At 37.1% G+C, this 16,973-nt stretch overlaps 2 protein-coding genes across 2 annotated transcripts; one reads left to right on the top strand and one right to left on the bottom strand.

Moving 5' to 3' along the window:
• The first annotated feature begins 2,302 nt into the window (after positions 1–2,302).
• On the top strand, positions 2,303–4,018 carry LOC144439240 (uncharacterized). The gene is made up of 4 exons (XM_078128549.1): positions 2,303–2,603; positions 3,005–3,316; positions 3,528–3,632; positions 3,918–4,018. The coding sequence occupies exons 1-4, from the start codon at positions 2,303–2,305 to the stop codon at positions 4,016–4,018; spliced, it is 819 nt and encodes a 272-aa protein (XP_077984675.1).
• Positions 4,019–5,955: 1,937 nt separating this feature from the next.
• On the bottom strand, positions 5,956–12,530 carry LOC144440677 (EF-hand calcium-binding domain-containing protein 12-like). Its single transcript, XM_078130065.1, has 8 exons — positions 12,111–12,530; positions 10,386–10,986; positions 9,768–9,863; positions 9,010–9,210; positions 8,018–8,168; positions 7,352–7,638; positions 6,832–7,057; positions 5,956–6,653 (listed from the first exon to the last, which is right to left on the bottom strand). Exons 2-8 carry the CDS (start codon positions 10,947–10,949, stop codon positions 6,472–6,474), a joined length of 1,707 nt encoding a protein of 568 aa, XP_077986191.1. The 5' UTR covers positions 10,950–10,986; positions 12,111–12,530; the 3' UTR covers positions 5,956–6,471.
• Between the last annotated feature and the right edge of the window lie 4,443 nt (positions 12,531–16,973).

Below are 16,973 nucleotides of genomic sequence, written 5' to 3'. Positions count from 1 at the left end.
GACTCACAGAACAAATTTATTTTCAAATTGTCGCCTCAGGGTTATTAAGGGATGCAATGCTACGAAGTGTGGTGGTTTATGGAGTACGAAAAGACAAAAATCTCATTATTCTGATGCTCTGAGAATTTATGTTTAAATTTACCTATTTTGTAGTGCAACAAAATGCAACAATTTATGTGACGTAGTTATTCAATTTTTAACCATGTTATGTGAATTCTATTTCATCAGAAAACCAAAAGCCAGGTGTTGATCAGCCAGGTGCGGTACAGATTTCGAAAACAAAGGGTGCAGTTTCGGAAAAGAAAAATGATAAAGAGAGCGACGTGACAGGTTATGTACGTATACGCTTTGGTGACGCTGTCGAAGCAGGTGAAGACATCTATTGTTTACTACTTTACGCGCCAGATCAACCACAACATGAAGATGTCGCTAAGAAGTTTGCTGCATTTTTACGCGTACATCTTGGACCAAGTATGGTTGCCACGGCTGTGAACATATTGGATCGTTCAGAGGATGAAATTGATGACGCTATAGATCATATAAGAAATGCCAATAGGATTATATTTATTGCATCCAAGTCCATGAAAAAAATGTGTGATGAATCTGTAACCACTGACGACAATGGAAAGACCGTGTCATCCTCCAATCCTATCTTAAACGCCGTACTCGTTGATTCAGATTTAAATAAACAAAACCAACCAGGGAGAGGCAAGTTCTTTGCCACATACTTTAACTATAGTAGTCGTGAGGAAGAAGTGCCAAAACAATTGATGCGACAATTTCATGCCAAGTGGTACAAGTTGTCTCCAGCTGAGCCTTCCACAATCGTTCATTTTTATGGAAGGTTAATCCATAGACGTGAGAAAATCTCAATTCCTCTTATTGAAGAGATTCAAAGAACCCAAGAAGGAAAAGAACTATATCATGCCGTCCGCGAAATCCACACTCAGGAAATCAGGAAGCTGATAACGCGTGGTAGAGAGATAGGATTTTCCCCGAGTGAGTATTTTTTTACTATCTGTACTTTTGAATGTGAAACAGTAATAATAATAAAGGTCCTACGATGTCGTGTTTTTTAAATTTAATTTAGTGGTAGTAAACCAAAACAATGTTTTTTTATTCAGTAAGGGGATTTAGAAATACATTGCATCATGAAACTGCTGAAGGACAAAACAGTTTGAACGCCATTAAAGTATTCCATGGCACTCTCGTTAACCAAGTCTCATAGACCAGCAAGCAATACCCACTTCCATTTGTGCGTGGTATAAACAGTTAACACCACGCGGGCCCTGACAATAAATCAACTTGGCCGTACGAGTTTTGTCTTTGTATAGCAAAGTAAGTATATGTAATTAAGAGAATTGTAAGTGTCGCTTGTCGATAGAACGAATTCTGGTTCAAATGTTTCTGAAACTACTACCTTTATTTATTTTATTTCCCGTACAGCTGAAATACTACATTGTTTAGATGTGTATTGTCAACACGAAATCCTGGAAGAAGATGACTGCAATAAAATCAGTCAGAAAACATGCATCCGTGATAAGGTAGCGTTATTACAAACTCTGGTACAGGAGAAAAAAGACATCTTTCCCGAGTACAGTGAATTGGTTGAAGTGTGGTTGGACAACATACGAAAGCGGCATCGTTCGTGCTTAGTGCAGAAGCTTTGTGATCTCGTTGAAGGACTTCGCTTTATTGTCCTTAACGTGTTAGATTGGTTACTGCAAAATGGTATACTGACAGAACAGACAGTTGAAGCCATTTCGAATGAAATTACAAACACCGAGAAAGCTCGTCGGCTAATTAAGGAACTCCCGAAAAGCACGATTGCTTTAATTGAATTTAAAGACGCACTGAAGAAATACAGTAACCACCTTGCTGAGGAACTATCGTGGTCAGAGAGTGATGACTCTGATGAAAGTGAACCAACAAGTTTGAATTCAACTCAAGGTCAGTTCAGATCTATCATTGAACAATAAGATTAACCTCAGACCACTAAACGAATTTAGTGGAATTAAGTGGTCTTATGATCGACTTAATAACAATTTGTTTATTTTTCAAAGCGTTTTTCCACGCCGTTGAAGTAAACCCTTAATACTTTCATAAACTGTACAGCGCCATGTTTTGTCTATGTTTTCGAATTGTAGTCGCCGTAATTTACTACTGTCAGATGACAATTTGGTTCTTGCACATATATATTCTAGAGATCACATTTAATGAATCTGGTGTCACATGACCCAGTCCAGAGACTATCTGACACCGCATACTGGCTTTAACGACATTGTGAATCAGAATAGCGACCATGGTCGTATACAGTATATTGGTTTTTAAGAAGCACCGAAAAAATGGAATGTTTGGTTCTTCTCTCAAACCAACTGGCTGTATGTTTTCTACTTTAGGTGATTGCGCAGATGAACCAAGGGAAAAGATTAATAATTTTAATACACAGCTCAATAATCAACCAACCGAAGAAGCAACACCACAAGACGAGAATGAGCCGGAAGTAGATAATAGTGAGCAGAATGATGCTACTGAAAACGTGATGGATTCCCTACATTTACCTGAATGTGTTGAACATCCTGAAAGTGACGATTTATCGGAAAGTAAGAAACATTATTTTACAATGTCAATATCGCAAGGTTCAGTCTAGACTAAGTCTGGCTAAACAATATGAAATTTGAGTACGAAGCTGTAAGTCGTTATGCTATATTATCATGAATACGGTTGGGAGTAGTTTGAACTGTAACACCACAAAGCTAGTTGCTGTTCTGATATTTACAGTAAAAAATAGTCGAGTGACAATATACAGTGAGAGCCACTCGGAAATCAAGTAATATCAAAACATTGTAAAATGAAGGAACTAACATGTGATGTAAACAAATTGAAATGTCGAGGATTTTTTTCATGTTTCCTCAAATCGTGATCCTTGGAGATGATAGATATATTATCATAGTAAATCATTCATCATAACACAAGGCATTTTATGCGTTTTCTGTTTTCCCAGATGTAGCAGATATTACGCAAATGGGGTTTTATTTGTTGACCAAAGAAAGAACAGGGATTCGTTGGAATACCTGCACCAACTGTACAGGATACAGATTATATGTGGTTGAAATGAATGGCGCCGCCAATAATCCTCGTGTTCTTGATATCGACGATGCCATCACCACACAGGTTGAGGTCCACGACTTACAACCAGATACATTATACAATGTTACCCTTGTAGTGATGCACGGTAAAGAAGAAGGTTATTGGAAAGAGATGCCTTTCAGAACTAAAGACGACATCGAAGACAAAGGCAAAGAACTAAATGAAGGTACGTAACATGATTATTGCCGTAATGAATAAGTTAGAGGAAGTCTTTCAAAATACGATTTCATAGTGCAGAAAAAATTGTGAAGCATACGGTAACCATGGAAACACTGCAGAGCATTCTACTTCTTCATTTCTCTAATATTATAATTAATTTTGCTCTCTATTTTGATAAAACACTAATTATCCATTTTTATTCACTTTCTCTTTTTAAGCAGTGCAACGTAACGGGCCTGCTAGAAAATCAATCATGAAACAGCTGAAAACCTTCAAGCAAAAACTAAGAAGAAAAACTCACGGTAATAAGGACAAAAACGAAGGTGGGTCTCTTGCTTGATTTTTAACGTTAGGGGGCGTGGTCATACTTAGCTTCAGAAAATTGCAACTAAACAATGTTACTGATTGGCTTGCAAGAAAATATGAGCCTATTAGTCTTCCAATCAAATTCACGGTTACCATACATGGATCACAACAAAAAATTCGAATTCATATTGCAGTTTGCATCACTAAAGGCGTACTTCGCATTGTAGATCATTGTCGAAATGTTGAGTGCTTGAAATGCTGCAAACTGACCAAATATTGGTGTATTTTTTCATTCAATCCAGATGCCGAGCCAAACTGTGTTAGCTTCAGAGAACTGAAGAGGAATGACAGTCTTGAACAAGACAATAATGGGGACGCCACTAACGACTCTGAGAGAACATAAGACAATTCAATTTGAAAGTTGAGGTCCAGACCATTCAACACTTCACACATCAAGTTTATCAATCAGTTACATGTAAGATTAATCCATTGAAGTTGGGTTAAAACTTTTAAAAATTACAAGATTTTACGCTGTCATAAATTGTTACAGTACTTACTCAAGGACACGTGCAGTATATTATATTTACATATCATATAAAACATATGACATTACTTGGTACTACATCATAGATGGATGGATGGATGGATGATGGACATTAATTATATCCAAGAATACATGTGGCGAAGAACTGTTAGTTGTCGCTGTACTGACTATGCTGGTCTTTGAAATCATCTTTGAAAGCCATTCGATGAATACCTCCCTGGCAAGGATGAATAAACCGAACAATTCACACACGTAGTTTCATATCAGTAATACATGCTGTATTACTAGATGTATTACTCAAACAACGGAATAAAATTATATCCGTGCCAACGCGTATAACTAAGTAATCATCCTGGTCTCGACTAGGACACAAGACTGCCCATCCAATCCATATATACTATACTTTTAGAAAAAAGTCAATCAAAACACATAGAGCACTGACAGAGAACGAGGCTGATTAAATAGAATATGACATAACATAGGAAGATCTGTCATTGATCAAACAGGTGCATGCCTGATTTGTTTGCCAAAACTCACCTTGTCTCGGTTACCTTGCCTCACCGCTGATGGCTGAGTTCATGACGCCGCTGTTGGGGATGGAAGCGTCTGGGTAACCGGTGGGGTAACCGAGATTAACACTCACCAAACACTCGTGTGACCATTTACATGTATCTGGAAATTGTTTACTTTTTATTTACGATGTACGTTACAGTACATCAGTACTCAGACCACTACAATGGTCTGAGATCATTATTTACTAAGGAACAGCAATGTAATTTGCATTAAACTCTTATAAACGTGAACAGAACATTACATATACATATCAGGTCTTCCATATAAAGATTCGGGTCTTCCATGTATAGAAAAGAAATACTACAATATATTCGGAAGTGATTGTGAACAAGCCAATCTCATAGGTATACTATTATCATAAACACTTTGTGAAAGATAAAATACAGCATGTCCGTTGTTTCGAGCATCGGTATTTGAAATATTAAAATCTAACATTTCATCTGTACATATGTAGATGAAGCAGACACAGTATTAAATTTGTTGAGAAACAGAAGTCTGAAGTATCAAATCGCATATTGTCGCTATTCACGAGTCTTGACATGCATGTATGTAATTCTCTATGAGGAAATCTTGTATCCGTTAACGCCATTTTACCCTATGTTTTATAGTTGTACGTGCTACTAAAAACTCCTGGGTTGTATATTTTGAGTAGCAAACTTAGCAAACCAACTGTCTTTCTTACAACGCCACACAAAACACCCAGTTTCGTCATGTTCATAATTTTGTGTAGAATATGCATTGGGTTTAGGTATACTTTGATTGGAATTTCATTTACAACTGTTATTTTTACAAATGCAAAAGCTTCATCAGGTCATGTCATGTATAAATTAGGTCATGTCATGTATTAATCAGGTCATGTCATGTATAAATTAGGTCATGTCATGTATAAATTAGGTCTCACTGTGGAGGGGGTTGATAGTACTGTACATCCCTTTGGTAACATTGATTTACAGATTGTCACCAGTCAATAACAATAGTGGTAATAAAATATTGTATTATAAATTCATTACTATTATTATTATTATTATTGCTTTTTTTACCCAATAATTTACCAAATAAATATTGTAAATAGTTTCATTATTAATGTTGACTTTTTTCAATTAATGTGTAATTGGGGCAAATTGTTGGTGCATTAGTAAATAACTAAATAAATGATAGATAAATAAATAAATAAATATTTACAAAACAAACGTAGTTATAAATTGTTTATTACATTGTGCACTTGACTCTTTATTACATGTTTATTGTCAACATCACATGTACCAGACTGAATAACTTGTACAAGTACGTAAGTTATTACATTCACAGTGAAGCTTTCTTCACATGATCGTTAACATGTATAGCAGAATCGATAGTTTCAATATGTGATTGTTTGCTTGAAATTGTAAAAGTGACCGTGATAGTGTATGGTGATTCTGACCAGAGGCAGTTACTAGTACATGTACTTCATGACGAAGATCTTGGTGATTGGCTTTCAAGACATGATATATACTCACTGGTAAATGTTGACATATCATGATGTACTATCTTAGTAAGGCACGGCTATTATCGATCGTTGATGGCGCGCTATTTGTGAAACTTATTTATACCTGAAACTGTCGAAATAGTAAACATGCACGTGATTGAATTCAAAACTGTGCAAGGGGGATTATTACTGTTCATTTATCGCCACAGTGTAATATTGATGAATAATCGACAGTAACATTAATTCTTTGAGATTTGATTCCATCTTATAAATGTTAGTTTTCTTTCTTTATTTTTGGTAGTTTTTCTCTCTTCTTCATTGCTTTATGTTGCATTGCCATTAGATGGCGGCTATGCCTGGCAAAATGACGACCGGTTCTATTTGTAAATAGGTTGCCTGGTTGACGTAGTTGTTTCTGGACTTCACTGATTGGTTTGTCACCGGGGAATAGTATACCTTAAAGAGAATAAACAAAGACGCAATGTTAACTTATTATCATCTGTCTGACCATACACACTCCAACAACGGGCTGAATCATACTTCATAGCGTTGCTACGGAGACCTGTTTGGTTTGTGATGATGGATAACAAGATTCGTGTATAGAGGTTTCCAGTATACAATAGTATTATCATACCTTTTTCTAACATTCGGACATCTACTTTGGCATCTTGTTCTTTGCATGTAACCAGCACCCGTCGAAACTCGCTGACATGATCTTCTCTATATTTGTTGGCGCTTTCTCCGATATCTCCCTCCAGTGTACTGAATTTGGCAAAGTCGTCCACTGCAGAGTCACCTGTGTATATACGTCTTGGTTCACCAGACATTAATGATTGTTTCTTCTGCAATGACATACCAGCCTGTGTATGAAACGAGAAGGTTGTAAGGAAAATATGAAGGGCAGCGTGTCCGAGCAGTTACATGTAATTGTTGTGTGCCCTGTGGAACCCTTCACAAATACATATATGGCTTTTACTGTTTAGTAGGGGGTTTCCTTTCGTTGTTTGTACACTGTCACCTTGCTTTTTTGAAGGACTAAGTAGTGCATTCCGTCGTGTTCTACAAAATGTGCTGTGTGAAATTATACTTTATTGATCGTCGTGTCCATATAGTGTCATCAACGCCGAGTAATATAAAAGACAATCCAAACTTACAAATTTATTGAAAATCCTTTCTTGTTTCTTTTTTGTTATCAAGTCATCGGGGTACATCTCAATTTGTTCTGAAAGATCTACAATTGGCACAGTCAATACGTTACTGTCTTGTACATCATTCACTTCCATGTCTGGCGTACCAAGACGGTCATCTCTTGCGAAAGACACCACTGAGGGCTCTCGTGACATGTAGTGGGATAAAGCTGACGATTCTCTGGATGCGCCCTTTGACGACCCGAGTCTCAATATTCCCGCCGAAGTCTCGCGTGAGTAAGAATCGTAATTTTCTGTGAAAGATAAAACAGTGAAGGACACACAATTCTTAAAATTGTTATCGAGTATAAAACAACAAGCTTACAGATAGGGGTCACTTGTATACCCCTATGCCATAAATTTTGTGAAGATGAAAAATTTGTTTTCTACAAAATGTGCTGTGTGAAATAATACTTTGTCTAGCAAAAACCGAAATAATACTTTGTCTAGCAAAAACCACTTTCTAGAATTTCAACAGAATTTCTTACGTAAATGTGCGAATACTCACAATTCTCGAAAAAAAAAGGTACAGCTTGACCTATTCTATTGGAATTGTTTCTGAAGTTATTCTTATTTGTCACCCATTTGTATCATTGTTTACCTCTACCTGGATGTAGTAGTAAACCTCAGTACCTTGTTCATGCAAGTTTGCCAGTGCTCTCTGCTCTTCTTTGAAGTCGTTCATTGCATATACAAATTTTCTATAGTCTAATTCTTCTCCAATATCTGCACCAAGCACCCTCATAAAATCATCGAGTTCCCGGTCAGACATGGCAATCCCTGCCTGTAGAAAGATTCATTTGTTAATACTAGTAGATCATCTGTCCTCATGGCCAACCCAAGCGAATCTGAATAGTTGATTTTCGTATCTGTGAGCATGGATTATGTAGGGGACAATTGTATGGACGTAGTCAACAAGTCAAACAAAACGCACTGAGGATCATACGGCCCTGGGCAAAAGATCTTCACAGACGCATACGTTTTATCAGATCAAGGCGTTTGGAGAAAATGTCAATGTAAGCTTTCGTTATTACTTCCAGGGGTATTTACATTTATAAAGTCGCCTTTTGCTATTATTTCTCTAAGAGGTTTTGTGTAACCCAAGCAAAATGGCTTCTGATCGACGCAATGGCAGTCGGTAACCACTAGTAACAACGAGGGCTGTGAACCAAATGTTTTTCGTCACAAAAAAGCAAAAATATATTAACGGCTAATTAAAATCATCTAATATATCTTCATGTAGGTTATATAGAAATACGTTTCGGTTTGAAAGTACATCTACATCCTGTTGTTTGATTAGTCTCTGAAATGACATGTTGTTCGTACATACCACATAAACACATGCAGTTATGGACATCGACAACTCATAGTCGCTGACGTCAATTCTTAAATAGGTTGGTTTCCTTGGCAGGTGTACTGGTTTTGAGTGTTAAAGATCGGAAATAATATATCACATAATCACATATCAAATGAAAAACTTAAATCGAGATACAATAAATAAACGGAACTACATGTATTATCCCCAGGATGACATCATTCATTCATACCACGATTTATAGAATACACTCGTTTTGATCTTTGAAGTATACTCAAGCCGTACAGTTGAAGAGGGACAATGTACCTACCTCTCCAATGCAGGTACGAAATTCAAATCTGTTCACTTTCCAGTCTTTGTTTTTGTCAGCTTGCATAAATAATTCAATCATTCGGATTCTTCTGTTATATATGAGTTGTGCTATGGCAGCCATGGCTGCTGGAGACGGTTGTTTGATGGTCGGTGTTTGGAACGTTACACTGGTACCTGGCCGACTCTCCATTCCAACACCCTGTGTACACATACACGTACAGAATTACACATGTAATTGGCAGAGAAATCATGCATTAGGGACAGTTTTATGCTATAATCTTCTTACAATGGTTGAAGGTTCACCACAAGACTGTTATCAATGAGATCCTGACGCCACAATAGGCGTGTATATAAAAGTAAGAGCGGGCGAATGGATAAAGGCTTGTTGGAAACATATACACTGCAAGCTAAACACACACTACTGACGGCGGAGAAAGATACACAAACAGACAGACAAATATACAGAGAGATACACACTCGGATAGCTAGCCAGCCGGAGAGGGTGAGAGAGAGAGAGAGAGAGAGAGAGAGAGAGAGAGAGAGAGAGAGAGAGAGAGAGAGAGAGAGAGAGAGAGAGATAGAGAGAGAGATAGAGAGAGAGAGAGAGTGAGAGAGAGATAGAGAGAGAGAGAGAGATAGAGAGAGAGAGAGAGAGAGAGAGAGAGAGAGAGAGAGAGAGAGAGAGAGAGAGAGAGAGAGAGAGAGAGAGAGAGAGAGAGAGAGAGAGAGAGAGAGAGAGAGAATAACTCAACTCACGGTTTGTTGTTCTTCTGTACTTGTTAAAGATGACACGGAGGATATATCATCCGAAATAGAAATATCATCATCATTATATTCATCTTCGGTATATTTCTAAAATGTGTCAAATAATTCAATTAATCCATTACAATGTGAATTAAAGAGGAACAAGGAACATCATGTTGGGATCAGGAATGGTCCCTGTTACTTTGTTTTAGTGAAATCAACTCTTTTCTGACGATGTGATATATATAAGATATGATATACCATTGAAGGTATAGTATGAAATGAACATGTAAAAATGTAATTCTGTTGTTATATCTTACAAATCAGCGTTTGCAAAATATCACTAAAATAGGCTATTCCTGTACTTGTACTTGTACTTTTTTGTATTTTTCATTAAAATTAATGTAAATGCGACACATGCATTTACATATCTTCTGACACTTCACGTTAAGTTGAACAGTATTACGACGTATAAATTTTAATGTACATCGAAATGTTCCTGAAAGATGAAACAACGAATCGTTTGTGTAGATAGAGCTATTAGGGCGTCCCGTCACGGCATACCAGAGCTGGGATCGAGTCATTGGCCTTTAACACATTTACGTCATCGATAAGGATCTGGATACTAACCTGTGCACTGCTACTTTCTTTGTCGGCTTTTTGTATCTGCCCTCTGAAGTATTTCTGTTCAATTGGACTTTTACTTGGTTTAGTTGACAACCAATGAAATGTACAATCGTTCAATTTGTTGAATTGTTGTCTCAGGCATTTTCTCTCCTGAAGCCATGCACTGTAAGTTGTTCTTTTTTTATCCAACTTTTGTTGTTCGAGTCGTTGTTTACCCTTCTCTCCAAATGGTTCATTCATATTCATGTCAACAGCGGCTTTGTCTTTGATTCCAATCGGCTCAGTATTCTCACTCGTTGTGTTCCTTTGACGATGTTGTGGATCGTCTATACCGCTCAAAACTCCGTCCTGGCGACGGGGACGCTCGACCTTTTCCATCGCCGGAGCGATAATAACTCTTTTCCGATTTCGTGGAGCTCCCCATATTTTAGAAGCTATTCGAAATAGTCTTGGTCTCTCTAGGTTCCGTTCTGTGTACAATTTTATCTGGTCTTCGAGAGGTAGATATTCTGTATTATCCGGATTGAAAAGTCTTTGAAGTCCGAAATCTTCCCACTCGTCCATCATGATAAACTTTGTTTGTATTTCCCGATCAAATTCCAGACTGGAAGTAAAAGAGATCACGAATCATTTTCCTAAATTAAAGCTATATGCTTGATACTTGTACGTCATGGGTGCTGAATTTTGACGACAGTGTCTTCGATAGTAGAACTGATTTTTTCATAGCTGAGTAGCTTCCCGCCAATATTTTACAAAATTTATACAATTGTTTTCTATCACAAGAAAAATCAAATTTATTTTTGATCAGAATTTGATGAATTTACGTTGACTCATCTTTTTGGTTTGAAAGTGATATCGTAATTTTGGTTCGAAAGTTATATATTTTTAAAGAAATAAGGTTTTCATATTTTTCATATTTGTCCAGGACAAACTTAGAATGAACAGTGTAACTGGAATGAACTAAATCTATAGTTCGGCAAGTACATGCAAATATAAGTTTAAGGAGCTCTCAAAGGCCAGAAAGCATCTAATAGTAACATGCAATGCAAATATGAACTCAGCTGACCCGGGAGACTAAATGGCCCGTGACTAGGCGAACACAGAGAATTAGTCCTCAATCTTGGTGAGATCTAAGCAACGCCACAATAGATTGAAAACATTCAACAAAAAGAATTTCAATGGCGACCTCTGTTTCTATACACGGCTGATCCCTTAAATCTGTTGTCTCTTGAAAAGTGGTCATTTCAGAAGAATATGTCAACATGGTTATATGGCGACTATCGTTACCGTAGCAACTCTAATTATTTGCAATAGTATTGTTATTTCTTGTCACCCCAACCACTATCTCGGTCCGCTTTAAAACTTTATGGTTAATTATTCCGTTTGGATTCGTTGACAGTTATGCATTGAGAGAGTGTAACACAGCGAACAATGTATTCGGTCGAACGGCATGAAAGGGAATAGACAGGCGTCTCCTCCTTGGAGAATTGTGCGTTGTTAACCTACAACGGCCTTCGTATGTATACTTTGAAGCGATCAACACGCCTTGGGAAGTCTTTATTGAATTTGATCAAATGCCTGTTTGGTGATTTGGTATCCTACCGAATTATATAATGTATATTAACGTTAGTAGACAAACCTTGAAATAAAAGATAGTCGATTTGAATAATAAACTCTAAGACTATACAGGTTTTAAATCAATATATTACAAATATAAATAATACTTACCGGGAAACGTTGTACAGGTAAACGCATTCCGATAGACTCTATACAATAGTTTGAGAGTGAACGTGTACAGAATACGTGTATCCGATTTACAAAAAGTCACATTTTTTTCACCTACCACAGCTATCACATTTGGTTAAAATGTTTAGTACTGATTATGAGTTATTTGTTGGTGATTATAACACAGACCGATACCAACCATCGGATATTGAACAGTTTGTCGAGTACATACACTAGTCGACGAGTACTACGATACAGAGTAACGTAGAGATTTTAACTTTTCTTGTCACTGTTGTCCAAAGTCGTTAGCGTTAGTCCAAGAAAGATACCATGTGCAGTTTAAACTTGAATCTCAGTGAAAACTCTGGCCACGAAACAAATGCGATTGAAAGGCTCAGCGACCAGACTTCGAAGAATTGTTATCACAAGTGTTGTTGGGTACAATACTACATAGTACAAACAGATGCATGGTGGGTAAACTACTCTTCGCAAACACAAACACAAATACAGTACATGTAATATCTTTGGGACAATAGAGCAACGGGTGACGAGAAACATACTAGAGATACTTACCGGAAGGTGACGGAAACTTTACTTGTACTCACTGTACACATGCTTCATGTGTAATCTGTATCATAATTGTATGGAATATCAACTCTGAAATTAAAAATATCTAGATTGAAAAAAAAAAACACTCTGAAACGACGGTTTGATATTATTTGCTGATAATAGGTCTTGATACTCCGCATGATTATTTACATAAATGTTTTTTTTCTTAGATATTGATAATAGTTTCAATCTTGGCGATGGTACGAGGCTGGTGAGTACACCAAATGAAGCGTACACTTTCTAGTAAACGGAAACGATTACAATCGTGTCACTTTTCCTTGATTTTAAAAATCCATTGTTAGTAGCATCAAGAGATGGCAGGTGAAAACGAATAAAGAACAGGAAATGTCACAGGGGTCACGTATTATACATGTACATGTCAATCATAATTACTACTATAAGAGAGACTTTGCAACAGGCTACTTTGTGACGCGAAGTTGATGTTTTCCGTGGTGGTGGTGGTGGTGGTGGTGGTGGGGGGGGGGGTTCTAGCAAAAGTACTAGTATGCCACTGTGCTGAACTCATGCTGCTTAATAACAGTTTTTTAAAAGTAGGTCTCTATCTGTTTTTGAACGGGGATTGTGTAAGAGTTCTAGGCAGTTTTGCGATGAACTAATGTCCTAGGTTGGCAAATTTCCATTTTTGAAATGACTGATATTTTTTAACAACCACCAAATTTTGCTAGACACCTCGTTCCTCGCACACAATAAGTTTGCATTGACCTTGTGCACTCACAAGACACGGTACCGGTGTTCCTTCAATTTGACGTATCTCACCAGCCTCAGTCGCTTGTATACCTTTGTTGTTTTGATGTCCTACTTTATACAAAATGTACCTCAGACCACTATAGAATAACAAAGCATTAGGAAACAATGATGCTGTACAAGGTTTGTTTACACGCAAGTGACAAGTCCCATTTCTTACTTGTCAGTGGTGTACTGATATAGGCAAAAGAAAACACGTGAAATTGGACCGTGTTTTCATGTGGTCTTAATAATTATATAATGGTGGCCCATAGAACACATTTTTTTCTTACAATCTGTTGTGTACACTCCCATTGGTAAAGTATTTTTCCGATACACGCATAGGTCAACATAAGAGAATGCTTTTCGGATTGGCTTATTCAGGTTGTTACTAAGGGATTCCAAGTATGTAAATGATAACATTATCGTCAATACATCTGGTGTTATTACAACTCTCGTAGAATTATACTAGCAATCTATAAAGACGGGAAATTCTCATGTATGTCGTAGCCAGTTTACTTGATAAAAACAACAAGAGATCTCCAGATTGTTAAGAGGGTAACGTAACGTAACATTGAAAATGTTGCAATATCCTGAACACACCTTATTGACTATACATAAATTTCTACTTCTAAAGTATCAATAGTTAGTACGCTTACCATGATCACATGCTTATCATCGACACAATTTGCTTCATGAACCATCTTCATTACGTTTCAAATATTTCTCCAAGTTTACCTTTCTTTTTAAAGAATTGGCGTTTTAATCGATGTCGAATAATATTCCGACTACAGTAAATATACCATATAGATGTAATTTGTCTTTCCATTAGAGCTTTGTCACGAGTGATTATAAAGGACCGTGTACACAGCTACGAATAAGTCAGTCGACTTGTTATCAAAATCACCTGAATAGTATCGGAATGTATTACCAAATAAATATTTATTTAGAAGTTGCATTTACATTGGAACCGTACTTGCCAAACTTTTTTTCCAGATTGTAGTCAATGGCAGTGGTCAGTGGAAAAGTGTGAGGGACTTTATTCTCGCGGCTTCGCCGTTCGGGGCGCACTTCGTGCGCCTTACAAAGCTAAGGCACGATAGTCACGAGTCTCAGGCAGCGAGACTAGTGGAAGAGCGGCAATGATTCAGTGTCTACGAATGGAATGACCGTCTTGGTTTATGTGAAGGAAAGTATAGACAAAATTTTAGTAAACACACTTTTATTGGGAAAGTCAAATCCAACTGTTGGCAAGACAGAACAAAATGACCCAATATTTAAATAAAATGCCTTCTAAATTACCGGAATATGTTGAGAAAAAAACAACATTTTTACATGTCTGTAAGTTTTCCATGTCGTTCAATATAAGATGTTATTCTTTGCTACTGTAAGTCAACAATTATCGAACTCTCAAAATACAAGATTAATACACCATTGATGGCATCTCGCTTGGTATCTCAGACCACTAAAATTAGTGGTCTGAGTTGGTATCAAGAAAAATGAATTCCACGACCACAAACAGTATCACAGTGAGAGAGTAGATAAACAATTACATGTAGGTTAGATAAGACTATCAAGTCACATTCATAATAACACTGATTAAGAATACGTATACCTATCTGACTAATCAAGTTTTACCGTCCATGATATCATAACACCAGACAATATTGATTGTCATCTAACGTATAGTGGAATAAACCGACAAAATGACAATTAGCAGCCACCCATTGAAAGGCAAATGTCAATAAAACAATTCATCGAAATGTTTAAAACCATAGCAACGTATGTTTCCTTGACAACAGCCGTGTCCTATAAGCTAGGTGGATAGTAAGTAAACATTGGATAGGATTCAGATGCCTCTCCACTTTCTTGTTCGTCTGGATACCAATCACAATTTCTCTCTTCGCATTTCTCATGTTCCCTAATGGATTTAAGCAGTGTGAGTCCCTCATGTGTTTCATAAAGCATATGTTGCATACTATTGGCCCGTATGTTACGGTGAGGCATTTTTTGTTGTACACCTAAAAGGTTCATGTACAGTGACTCGATATCATTCGGTACGTTGTAACAGCTACCCAATATTGCAGCCGGTTCTATAATCTGTTCCAACCGTGTGTACGGTAATAGTACATTGATATATTTCTCACGCCTTGCGTAGTTCGTTGTTGGTTTTTCGACATCGGCACACATTATGTTAAGAGCACATCTTAATATAATATGGTTAATGTTCGCTGAAGTATACATGTCAGTTTTTCCATTAATTTGATACTGGTCTCGTCTCCCATTTTTCTGAATCAATAACTGCCATTGTTCTTTCACGCCTTCTGAAATAATTAGTACTATTTTATCCACTGTTTTCAATGTTCTCGAATACCATTGCAGGGCCTGTAGTCCTTTTATTTCCTGGTCTACCCTCCAAGGTGGCCAGATGACGTCAAAGTTACAAGCCTGCCAAAATACTCCAAAGGTCTCCACAACTCTAACGTGTTCCTCAGTATCATCTGAACTGAGGAACATTATTCGACGTTTCTGAACACCTGTTTTAAAATAAATAAATTCATATTTCGTAAATATTCATGTGTCACTGAGCAAATGACAAGAGAATGACGTAAAGGCAAATTATGAATTGTGTAATAAAGGCGAACTTATTTGTCATTTAGACCAAAAGTCAGAAAGCTTCCTGCATTTACAACAAAGGTGTCAAATTCGGTCCACCGCTCTTATGTGTGTCATAATTTTTCATAAGATGGAATATGTTTTCATATGGAATATACGCAGGCCTACATATGCTATGATTATTCATTCTACTGAAAATAATTTGATATTCGAAGGGAACTGAACTATTCGTGAAACTCTCGCAAATTTTCAATCAAGATTTAGTCGTTTATTGAATTTACATCCTTTTGTTTAATACAAAGAGATCGGACACCAGTATTTTCGTTAGGTGCCGTATCAGAAACTCTCTGCGTTTAATTAACCAAATGAACTTGAGATAATAATTATGATCTAGCTGGTAAAGGGAAATACATTGCTGACAAATGTAGTATGATCGTATTGTATTTGCTTGCAGTAAAGTACTTCCAATGGAAGTTGCAAACTTCACTTTCAAGAACTCAGCTACATGCAAATGCAGCGCAAACAAAGACGAATCTTTTAGTCACACCTACCTTTTCCAGTAGAAGAGTTCTACCATTTCATACTAATCAAAGTAGTATAGTGCGAATATATACCTACAAAAACATGAACTTACCGTTTGGAACACTTTGTTTAACTTTATGACATTCAGCAGACATTATTCTGTCGTTTTCGCCCTCTTTCGGTTCCTCGCCCTCTTTTGGTTTATTGTCCTCTAATTGAACCCTTTCACTGTTATTCATATCTTCCCCTGTCTCTACTGCTCTACTGTCAAACTGCACGTTGTCTGGCGGTGAAGATCGTAGTTTGGACTGTCTTCGCCTTAAGAACCACATAAGGAATGCTATCAGAAGAGCGATGACGAGGACCACAAAAAAC

The sequence above is a fragment of the Glandiceps talaboti genome, chromosome 1, assembly GCF_964340395.1.
Source record: "Glandiceps talaboti chromosome 1, keGlaTala1.1, whole genome shotgun sequence".
Lineage (NCBI taxonomy): Eukaryota > Metazoa > Hemichordata > Enteropneusta > Spengelidae > Glandiceps > Glandiceps talaboti.
The sequence above is the reverse complement of the archived record's forward strand: the minus strand, read 5'-3'. Positions and strand labels throughout refer to the sequence as shown.

Coding starts and splice junctions, on each gene's coding strand:
- LOC144439240 (XM_078128549.1), top strand. CDS start 2,303: ATGGTCGTATACAGTATATTGGTTTTTAAGAAGCACCGAAAAAATGGA. Junction 2,604..3,004: donor AAGTGACGATTTATCGGAAA/GTAAGAAACATT, acceptor CTGTTTTCCCAG/ATGTAGCAGATATTACGCAA. Junction 3,633..3,917: donor TAATAAGGACAAAAACGAAG/GTGGGTCTCTTG, acceptor CATTCAATCCAG/ATGCCGAGCCAAACTGTGTT.
- LOC144440677 (XM_078130065.1), bottom strand. CDS start 10,949: ATGATGGACGAGTGGGAAGATTTCGGACTTCAAAGACTTTTCAATCCG. Junction 8,169..9,009: donor TTCGTACCTGCATTGGAGAG/GTAGGTACATTG, acceptor ATCTTTCTACAG/GCAGGGATTGCCATGTCTGA. Junction 6,654..6,831: donor TGTCCGAATGTTAGAAAAAG/GTATGATAATAC, acceptor ATTCTCTTTAAG/GTATACTATTCCCCGGTGAC.